This window comes from Terrapene carolina, unplaced genomic scaffold (assembly GCF_002925995.2).
Source record: "Terrapene carolina triunguis isolate 2854851 unplaced genomic scaffold, T_m_triunguis-2.0 Scaffold337, whole genome shotgun sequence".
Lineage (NCBI taxonomy): Eukaryota > Metazoa > Chordata > Testudines > Emydidae > Terrapene > Terrapene triunguis.
The window spans coordinates 33,931-45,425 of record NW_020664688.1 but is presented as its reverse complement, the minus strand read 5'-3'; the positions used below and the strand labels follow the sequence as shown (position 1 = coordinate 45,425).

Below are 11,495 nucleotides of genomic sequence, written 5' to 3'. Positions count from 1 at the left end.
AGCTGGGTCTGTATCAGCACCGGGCTGGGTGAGCAGGTCCCGGTCCCTGGTGGTACCGGATCCCCCCTAGCTGGGTCTGTATCAGCACTGGCTGGGTCAGAGGATCCCTCGCGGTACCAGCTGTCCTAGCCCATGCTGGTGTTAAGGTTGCACGGTACGGTTTTGCTCTGTATAACCCTCTGTCTTTGTGGGGCTTAGTCTGAAGGTTTTGGCCTTCTCTGGTACCCATCCTCCGTAATTCTGGGCCAGCCCCTGGCAGGACACGATCCGTTCACATCCTGGGTGGCACCAGCTCTCCCAGTGAGATCTGTCCCATCTGGGGCTGGGACAGAGCATCCCTCCTTCAACCCATTCCTGGGCTTTGTAGCAGGCTGCTTTTGGACATATCTAGGGGGTCCCTTGTTACCTGCGGCCCCCTTGTCATACCGATATAAGTCTCCCCTTATAGGAAGTCTGGGGGCTGGTTTGGTTCAGAATTTGGCCAGATCTTGGTCTTCTCCAATCTGAGCTTTTGTTCTGGATTTGCCAGAATTTGGTGATAGAAGGAAGGTGAAGGAGGCAAGAAATGATTGATTTTCTGAGCCACTTCCCCAGTTGGTGTAAACAAGGTGTCCCTGCATTCGAATCAGTGGGGCCAGATTCCCAGGTGGTGTAAACTGGCCGAGCTTTCTGCTTTGTGAGAAGAACAAGGGTGGAGGAAAACTGGTGGGGGAGGGGGGAAATAGCGCGATGGAAAGGGAAGGAAAGAAGCAAGGAAAGCTCTGCAGAGACATTGCTTAGCTTAGAGGACACACTCATATGTTTGTGTTTCTCCAAAGAGCGCAGGTTCTCCAAAGGCTCTTGGAAGCAACTGGGACTTGGTGGGAATTTGTACCGCCCAAACATGCTGCACTGACCATCTGTTACTGCACATTTTAAAGCAAGCACGGGGCAGCAAATCTTTAGCTCTTTCCATGGGGTAGCCTGGCTCATGCCTCAGCTCTGCGCTGTGCCCGGTGCTATTCATATGGGGAGGTGTCTTTCAGCCAGGTTGACCCTTTGGGCAATGCAGAAAGATGCCACTTTTTCAGCAGTGGTGCACCATGGGAAAGTGGTGGGGACAGATGTTTGCACTGGCTGGGTTGGCAGCATAATGACGTCTCTGATTAGGGCTCGGCTGGTGTTGAGTGACAAATTCAGGAAATGGGGACTCAACCACAAATGGACAACTGATCGCGGACATTCAGTGTATGGCTGTTGGGAACCGTCCATTGATTGAGGGGGAAAAGTTGGTGTTGAACCTCACTACATTCCTGCAGGGCTGGAGAGGCCTTGGAGTCTCCTCACAAGCAAAGGGGGATTGAGGCATGTCAAGGGAACTGGAGCCATACACACACGAGGACTGGGCCATATATGCATAAGAGGAACTGGGGCCACGTGCAAGTATACAAGAGGACTGGGCCATATATATATATAAGGAACTTGGGGTCCTATGTCTGTATACAAGGGGGAGCTGTGCCTTATATACCAGGGGGCTGGGTTCTATGTCTGTGTATATAGAGTGATGGGCCACAGGTCTGTATACAGTATGGACCTGGGGCCATATATGACAACTTTAAATCAAGCTTGGATGTTCTTCTGAAAGATCTGCTCTGGGAATTATTGTGGGGCAGTTCTCTGGCCCGTGTGAAACTAGATGATCACAATGGTCCCTTCTGGCTTTGGAGTCTATGAATGTTCAAGTGCATCAGGTGTTATACGTGCACACAATAGAAGCTAGGACCTTCAACGTGGGGACTTCACCCGCAGGAGTTGTCCTTTCCAAGTGACTCATCCCAGGGCGATGTATATCTGAATGTGGGATAACACTTGCTTTTTTCTCCCCCTAACCAAGCAGCAATTCTCTTTCTCATGTTGAGCAACTCCCTACATGCCCCATGGTGGTGCTTTAATGTCTCTTCTCTGCCCTTCTCCCACCCACCCCCATCCTTTCATTGTTTTGATCCTCAGCGTCCCCAGCTGCCCCGTCTCTTTTCCCGCTCTACCCTTCCTGCGGGACCGACACGAGCCAAGATCCTATTGCACTGGGCTGCTTGGCTAAGGACTTCCTTCCGGAAACAATCGATTTCGCCTGGAGTGATAACAAAAACGACAGCATCGCCAATGGCATCAAGAAATTCACCCCAATCCTGAATACAGCTGGGACCTATATTACCACCACTCAGCTATCAGTCCCTGCCTCCAAATCGCATGAGATTTTCTATTGCACAGCCACATACCCTACTGGGAAAGGGACAATCAAAGTACCTCCAACTCCTCCCTGTTGTAAGTAGTTTCATTCTCTTCTTCTGGACAATTTACACAATAACTTACTACCCAGCATGGAGTCACTGGATAATTGCAGGCCTTTGGGCTAAAGTATCTAGATACTCTGGGGAGAGGCTCATCAGAAAAACACTAATAGATATACACATAAGAAAGAGTAGATCCCTATGCTCCTTAGGGACAGGACTCCTGGGTTCCATCCCCATCTTTGGGATGGGAACATGGTCTAGTGGGTGAGAGTAGGGAGGGACTGTGAGCCAGAACACCTGGGTTCTATCCCAGCTCTGGGAGGGGAGCAGGGTCTAGTGGGTGAGCGTAGGGAGGGACTGTGAGCCAGAACACCTGGGTTCCATCCCCAGCTCTGGGAGGGGAGCAGGGTCTAGTAGGTCAGATCAGGACATGGGGGCAAGGACTCTTGAGTTCTCTTCCCAGTTCTGGTGTTTAATGTTGACCACTTAAATGGCAACATGTTAGCTCCTTCGTGGCTGGCCATTCTACCAGAAACTCCAGGCTTGGGGTCTGTGGGGGTGGAGCTTGTGATTGTAGGTGGATTTTATGAAGGGGACCCCCCTTTCCAGTCTGAGCACTGTGCTGTAGTGGAAGGTGGTTCGGGTTGCAGGCCATTCAGCTACTGGCTGATAGCAAAGCCCATCAGATTTAAAGAAAGAGACAGGCCCTGCAGCCTCCATACACACACTGTCAGCTTTGCACATTCTGCATTCTGGGTGCTGCGTTCACATGTGATAATTCTGTCATCCCCACCCCCTTGCTTTTGTCTTGCATGTTAACAGCTGGTGAATCCAGTATGACCATCCGCCCCCCAGCCAGAGACCAATTCCTAGAGCCCAATAAAACCTCCACCATCATCTGCAGCGTTAAGAAACTATGCAGCCAGACCGTTACCCTGAAGTGGCTGAAGGAAGGGGTAGAGGTCAGCTCTGGAATCCACACTGTTGGCCCTGTCTCCAGTGGCCCTAATGGTTACACCCTCCTCAGCGAATTGACTGTCTCGGAGACAGATTGGGATAACGACCGTGTGTACAGCTGCAAGGTGGAGAGCAAGAATTTCAGTGACATAAGGAACACTAGCAAGTCTTTCGAGTGTGGAAGTAAGTCATCACCTTCAGGGGTTCCATCCCTCTCTGAAATGACCATGACCCCTCCCCCAGCTCTGCTCAGGGGGTGTCCATGTAACCCCAGTGCTAAGTGGGTGAGATTTTTTTCACATGCTTATAACCCATGTTTGGGGCCAGGTTTTCAAAACAGCTCCTCTCCCACTGAGCCCTTCTGAAAACTCTGGCCTTAACTCTCCCCTAGTGCACCCCTAAATATCCTTGATTATTCTGAACAGCGTAGATCCCCATGAGAGACTGTGATTAGGGGCATGTCTTAGTGCCTCTGGGCCTCAGTTCCCCATCAGTACAATCAGGATAAAAGCATTTCCCTCTCACTGGGATGTTGTGAGGTGCTCAGTTGCTGTGGTAATAGGAGCTATATGTATACACCGTAGATAGATCAATAGATTATTGCTTTCAAACTCTTCTATGTTGTACCAAACCAAAAAACAGCCTGTATAAATTAGCCAACAGGACCTGGTACAAGAAGAATTGAAATTAATTAAGCAATGGGGCAACTGGGCATGGGATGAGCCCTCTACAATGAATACAGGGATCTGTCCTTTAGTGCTGAGATGCAGCCACAGGGGATGAGGCAGCTGTTTATACAGGGATCCATCATCCAACAATGAGATACAGCCACCTCTGGGGTGGGGTGGAGGGGCTGTTTAACAGGCTCACAGCAAAGTTGCAGAGCGCTTTGCGGCAGGAAGTGAGGAATTCCTCATGCACATTAAAACTCCCTCCTCCCCGCCAAACATTAAAATTAAGGGAAGCTTCTGACTCACTGAGTTGATGCCCTTGTGTTCTGGGTAGGACCATCTTCTAGGCACTAAGAACAACACAATTATTTTAAAAATTACACAGCCCACTGGTAGTCGAATGAAAATTCTCACCCATCTCTCTTTGCCTCCCACAAGGTGACTGTTCCTCTCCTGAGATCGGCGCCCTGCTAATCCCGCCTAATTTCGCTGATATTTATATCCGCAAATCGGCCATACTGACCTGCAGGGTCATTAACATGCAATCCACGGAGGGGCTCAACGTGATCTGGACGAAAGAGGATGGCAAGGAGCTGAAGACCAGCATCGGAGATCGCAAGGTGCAGAGCAATGGCCTTTTCAGCGTGGATGCCACAACTTCCGTGTGCGCGGATGAGTGGGAGAGAGGAGACAAGTACACCTGCAAAGTGGCTCATCCGGAGCTCATCTTCCCCCTTAAAAATACTTTGACCAAAGAGCCTGGTAGGTGACCCTCTTCCATCAGCTTGGTTGTGCTCACAGCTGGTCATTACTGACCAGGGACCAGATATTTCATGGGGGAGGGGTATTGAAATACCCATCAGAAGGGAAAAGAATTCCCCTTCCTCTAGCAGTTTTAGGCTGAGCTTTGCAATGCTACCTAAGGGCTCTGGGTGTCCAGCTCCCATTAGAAATTAGTAGGAGTCCGACATCCAATTCCTTAGGGTGACTTTAGAAAATCCCACCCTTGGTCTGTATCTCTAGCTAATAACTCACCCTCACCACCTCTCCGGCCATGTAACCCTCAAGGATTCCCACCTAAGGGCAGGCCAGTGGTCTATGCAACTCACCATGGCAGAGAAACCCATGTCCATTGCATTGGACCAGGGCCAGGAGCTGTGAGTCCAAGGACCCCTTGGTCCAGCGAGGTCACTTGTTCATTGCTTTCTCCAACTCTCTCTCTTTGTACAGTAACCAACAGCCACGCTCCGTCCGTCTACATCTTCCCTCCTCCCTCCGAGCAGCTGGCCCTCCGCGAAGCTGCCACCGTCACCTGCCTGGTGAAAGGTTTCAACCCCCCTGACCTCTTCATCAAGTGGCTGAGCAACGGCGAGGAGCTGAACGCCTCCAAGTACATCAACACCGAGCCCATCCTGGAGTCCAGCCAGCCGCCGCTGTACTTCGCCTACAGCACGCTGAACATCAATGAGCAGGAGTGGAACGCCGGCAACACCTACACCTGCTTAGTCGGACATGAGAAGCTGCCCCTGCAGGTGACCCAGAGGACCGTGGACAAGTCCACCGGTAAACCAACCTTGGTCAATGTCTCCCTGGTGCTGTCCGATACCGCCAATACCTGCTACTAACCGTCGTGCCCTCCCCTGCTGTCCCATTCCTCATTGTGCCTCTCACTCCTCCGACTGCTGTTTGGAAGGGGAGAGGTCACATGCCCCCTCCTATGTGTGTGTAAAATAATGGTGTTTCTGGAATGGAAAATCGTTGGCTGCATATTTTAAAAAAATGTTAGAAATAAAGTCAATTTTGGGGAAAAAATGGAAACTATTTAAGTCCTTTTTCTGGGGAAAATACCATGTGATGTGTCCTCAGAGATGGGGAAGGGGTTTCCAAGAGTTCATTGCCCATATGAAATGGGAACTGGGCACTCGTGTTTGCATTGCAGTCATGGTTCTCATATCTCTTTCTTTCTGTCTTTCTCCAGTCCTCGCTCCCTCTCACAACCTTCTCCTTGCTAATCTCAGCTTTTCCACCTCCCTCTCATGCCCCTGAATACAATTAGCTTGATTCTCAGTTACTTAATTCCTGCTGATTCTCATTGACTTTGGAAGAGTGTGGGGCCAAAGTAGCTTTAAACTCCCTTTCTGTTCCCTGCATTCTCCTGGTCTCAGAGCACCCTTGGGGCTGCTCTAACATACTCACTGCTTTCCTATAGGCCCTGGGAAGCAGACAATAGACACATCTGATAGCAGTGAGCACCAGCCAGACTGGACTGAACTAGTACTTCTGCAGAACCCTTACACCAATTCTCCATCTGCCTGGGGGACCCTTTGCTCAGGAAATGCTCTCAGGGGGTTCTTTCTGCCCACTTTAAGGTAACTTAGCGGTGCCAAAGTGGTGTAATTGAGAATCAGGCACAGTCTCTGGTATCCAATTCTTTCATGATTATCACACAAGGTGACAAGAAATACTCAGTCTCACACGCAATCTCTGGTGTCATTCATTACACTCACAGTCCAACACATAGGCTCACAAGAAGTATTCAGGTCTCATATATGGTTCTTGTGGCATTCGATGCACTCATGGTCAACCCACAGGGTAATCTTGGCACCTAAAGGTTCTTCTGGCTCATGGTTTCTCTTGAATGTCTGGTCTCCCAAGAAAATAAAAGATCAGGGACATAAAAACACATAACCGCAATGATGTTGAATATATCACAATATTCTTCCATGCCCACTGGGATCTCTCTTTGAGGTGTTTTGCTGATGCGCACAAATACCTGCACAATTTACTGTCGGAAGACAGGATACTGGGCTAGCTGGACCGTTGGTCTGACCCAGTCTGGCCGTTCTGATGTAACAATCAGCGTTTGTTTATCCGTGCCTGATAGACCTTTCCCTTCAAGTTACTTTGTAAAGACTTTGTGCATATGTGGCAATGATTCCATACTTTGGGGCATTGCCTCTGTTCATGATGAACCTAAGGAGCATTGCACATACCCAGTAATCATTTTATTCACCATTGAGACCTGTACGATTCACGGCATCTATCGTCTCATGACTCCAAAGTGTTCCACCGGTTTGCCAGCCGGGCATCATGTCCCCCCACCTACTGCCTTTTGTACACTGGGGCCTCAGTCTACTTCTTAATAGGACAGGAACCCAGATCACCAATAAAAAACAACCACTCTCAAAGCTGGCCCTGATCAGCCACCAAGTTGGGGGAAAATACCCTGCTCACACAAGTTAACAACCCAATGCAGGGCAGCGTCATGAGACTGGCATCCAGGGAAGGATTTGCAGATACTGCCTACGATATTCTTATTAATCTCAAAACACAAGATTATTTAGTAAAAGAGAGAATAAAGGTGCTAAGGAAAGGCATATGGGGCCTTCAGGCTCTGGGGTACTGGCTCTGATCCAACCCCACTTCAGAGGGATTAGCTGGTTCAGGAGTGTCAGAGAATGGCATACAGGGCATTTCCCTCTAGGGGGTGCCAGCTCTGATTCAGTCCCCGGGAGGCAGGGGTCTGGCTGGCTCAGGGCTGCAGGAAATGGGATATGGGGCCTTTCCCCTTTCATGGGCACCAGCTTTAATCCAGCCACACATTTGCTAGATCAAGAGGATCGGGGTATGAGCTATGAGGTCTTTTCCTCCTTCGTGAACTGGTTCCAATCCCACCCTGGATTAGTAGTGACCCAAAATATTTCCTGTTACGCAGTGAGTGTCAGACCAGTTCTTAATGCGATAGGTACCATCATCGCGTTATAGAAGAATTTAGATAGGTGGCTAGTGGGGTGTGTATGGAGACAGATTCTGCAATGGGTTAATGGATAGGTAGATAAATAGATACACACTAGGGAAGGAAGGCTAGATAGAAAAGTACTGCAGAAGGAAGGAAGGAAGGAAGCCAAACCTGCCAGGCTCACATGAACTGAAGGCCTTTACCAAGGAAGTTCTCTCTGCTGGCGACAAAGAGTTCTTGTTGGGTGTCTTAATTATCTACTTCCTATCAATACAAATTTAAAAAGTAGGGATGGTTGAAAAAAATCAGTCTAAATTGCTTTAGATGGAAATTTAGGGTTTCAGGTCAAATGATATTTTTCAAACAGTTTCTGCTTTCCATGGCAAACTTTGATTTATTTTTTTGTCAAAAATGGAAGGTTCTAAATCCAAAATATTTCAACTCTGAAATGCTTCTTTGGTGCCTCATGGGAGTTGTAGTTTGGGTGTTCCCATTCTCCTCTCTGGGCCAGGCCCCCAGCTGGATTTCATGTCCCATAATGCACTGTAAGCACGCTTCTCCTGTGATGCACTGCCTCTCCTTGAGAAAAGGCAAGACTGTGGTGCATCCTGGGAGATGTGGTCTGACCAAGGAGCCTGGGCTTTAGAAGAGGATGGACGAATAAGACTCCTGAACTACAATTCCCATGAGGCACCGTGGTGCCATTTCCAAATTGAAATTGTTCCATTTTTGCATGAAACATTTCAGTTTTCAATCTAAACAAATTAAAATGTTTCCATTGATTTAAAAAAAAAAATTCTGACCATCTCAAATAAAAAGTGCCATGAACCCAACAGCATCTGTCACAGATGAAAATCCAACCTTTTCAGAAAACTCACTTTGCAATAAAGCTTCATTTCCCCTACCCCCAACTCTGGGCTCAGCAGAATCTTTTCAAAAGAATTGTCCCACAACTACCCATGCAGAAGCGTCAGTAAGACACTTCACCGCATCTTGGATACAACTTACATTCACACAAGTCCCTTCTTTGCCATGAAACGTAAAACCAGATCTTTACCATCCATGGTCATTCAAGATTCCATTGTCGTTTCCCCCTTATCCAGTTTCTATAGCAGGAAAGAGCAGAAATCTGAGATTTCCCACTCACCCAAGAGTTTCAGAGAAGCTTTTGATCTGAATCATCAAAACTTTTGAAGTCTATTCATCGTTACTTTCCATGGTTCTCAGTTCAGGAATCAAAAACCTTCATGACTTAGTCTTCTTTGGTCACTACCACCAACTATTCCTCTTCGCTGTTGCTCATTCTCCCATATGCTCCCCTTGCAGTACTAGCATACAGCCTTTAAAGTAGAAGTGTTGGCCGGAATAATGACCATGCTGGTGAAGGGGCAACCAGCGCAAGGACTATGAAGCATTTGAGTCACTCTTAATAGTCCCTCAGAATAGGACTTACAGGTTGCACAAGCCCCTCTGCATAGAAATTAACATCATCCATTTTCAGTTTGCAACCAAGAACACCCAGAGTCGTGCCTGCAGGGTGCAGGTCCTGAGCAATTTATAGGCAGAACTATATTCATACGTAACATTCTGTGGTCAGAGGAGAACATGCCTATAGACATGTAGGTCCACCAATATCCTCTTCTCTCTCTCTCCTCCACCCTTCATTGCTTCAATTCCATATTTTTTACGGAACAATTTAGCCAAAGATTTCCAAAGACGCCAAAGGGGCTTGGATGCCCAATTCCCAATTAAAAATAAAAGATTCCCAGGAAATTGGCATCCAAATCCCTCAGGTTGTTTTGAAAAGCCCAGTCTTAAGTATTTCTGTCTATCGCCATACACACTCATCTGCTGTTGGTCTGTCTATCCATTCCCCAACTCCAATTTCTCACCCATGAATTCAGTGCAAACAAAACCCTCTACTTCTTAAAATATTAGCCATTAAAGGCACTTCAGAAACACCCTCTTAAAAGCATGGGGAGAGATTTTCAAAAGACCCTGAGCAATGTAGGAAATCCTACCCTTAGTCTATTTCTTCACCCTTGGGACCATGGAGTTTCTTCATTGGATTAGGCTGTTGAGCTGCCAAGTCCAACTTCCCAACTCCCATTGAATCAGATCAGGAGTTACCCAAGTGGAGTCAATGGGCCAGGTCCCCAGCTGGTGTAAACTGGCTGTATCTCCACTGCCTACAATGGAACAAAAGCAATTTACACCAGCTGAAAATCCAACTCTACGTCTTCCACAGGGAGGGGAAAGCCCTCCATTGAACCTGGCTGATAACTTGCTCTGGGAGGGAACAGAAATGGCTTGACCTCCCCTGATACCAACACCTCCAACCTACCTACTGGAAACTCCACCTAACCCAATTCCCCTCCCAACATGCTCCCCATAGCAGTACTCAGAGATTCCACCAGTTGATGCCACCCAATTGGTCCTGACCCTGTGTATGTGTGTGTTGTCCAAAGTTTATCTAGATGGGTTCGTGGATGCCGAAGAGGAAGACTTCTACAACCTCTGGACAACAGCCTCCACTTTTATCATCCTCTTCCTCCTGAGTCTTTTCTACAGCACCACAGTGACACTGATCAAGGTAAAGAGGGGATTTGTTGTTGCAGGAGGGGGAGGAGAGGAGAATGCCCTAGTCTAGACTGTGATGCATCAAGGGGAACATGCTTGGAAATTGGGGTTGGAGCCTAAGGGAGTTAGACACCCAATTCCTATTGTTTTTAATGGGATTTAGGTGCCAAACTCCCAGCCTGGCAGATGCACTAGGTATGCCGATTGGACCCAAATGAGATCACAATAGTAGATTAGAGAGGAGGTTGGTTGCAATTGGTGGAGAATCCAGCAGGCAGGCAAAGCGAAGAGAGGGGTCCAAAATTCTAGCCTCTATGACAACACCATCAACTGTTGTTCTTATTTATGTCCCTGTAGCCTCATTGTGATAGGCACTGCATGCACACATGGGACGCCACAACCCTTGCCCCAAAGAGCTTGCCATCTATTACTACAGAAGGCAAAATTGTTGCTCCCAATTTACAGATGGAGAACTGAGCAATGAAGTGACTTCCTCAAAATCTCACAGAGAGTCTTTGGCATGGACAGGACTCTTGAATTCAACCCAGTGTCCTAAACATGGGGCCAGCTGACTTCTTTGCTAAACACTGTCAAAGCCAAACTCCAGATGCACCACCATGTAACTGAGGGATTAACTGAGGCTAGAGAGAGACAGAGGTGGTTGGTTTTGGCCAAGGCTGGTCTTTTCAAGGGAGCCTAAAGTCAGTGGAATAAAAAATTGGCCTTTAAATTGGCATCTGTTGCTTAGTGCAAGCACATATAAGCAAATAGTGTGAATAGATGGCACTTGTGCCAACACCCATGTTCATCTTATCAGTTACAAATTTGCAGCTCCCTTCAAAGCCAAGAAGGAAGGTCTTGTCCTTGATAAAGAAGACCAGGACTCTGTCACTCGAGGAGCTCTCATCCTGATCTCTAATAGTTAGAGACTAACTTAAACCTAGAAGCATGTGGTTTAATATCCTCTCAAAATTATTATCCACGTTGACTATAACTCTGCATATTTTTGGTATCCACTTAAATATCCAGTCCAACCTAATCTTTGTGAAGTGCTTAGATACCACAACTAGGCTAGGAAGGCAGCATGTCATAGTGGCTTGGGGCCAGATTTTCAAAGACATTTTGGTGCCTAAATCCCTTTAAAAATCTGGCCTTTGGTCACTGGGCTAGAACCGTAGAATCCTTGGGTCTATTTTGACCTTGGGCAAGTCATATTTGGGAGAGGGATAGCTCAGTGGTTTGAGCATTGGCTTGTTAAACCCAGTGTTGTGAGTT

At 47.7% G+C, this 11,495-nt stretch overlaps 1 gene segment (V, D, J or C); it reads left to right on the top strand.

Annotated features, from left to right (window-relative positions):
• Positions 1–11,495, top strand: part of LOC112113828 — a 63,470-nt gene that overhangs the window by 50,710 nt on the left and 1,265 nt on the right. The window contains 5 exon segments of the C gene segment in view: positions 1,990–2,304; positions 3,096–3,413; positions 4,340–4,663; positions 5,132–5,464; positions 10,109–10,233. Coding sequence covers positions 1,990–2,304; positions 3,096–3,413; positions 4,340–4,663; positions 5,132–5,464; positions 10,109–10,233 — 1,415 coding nt within the window.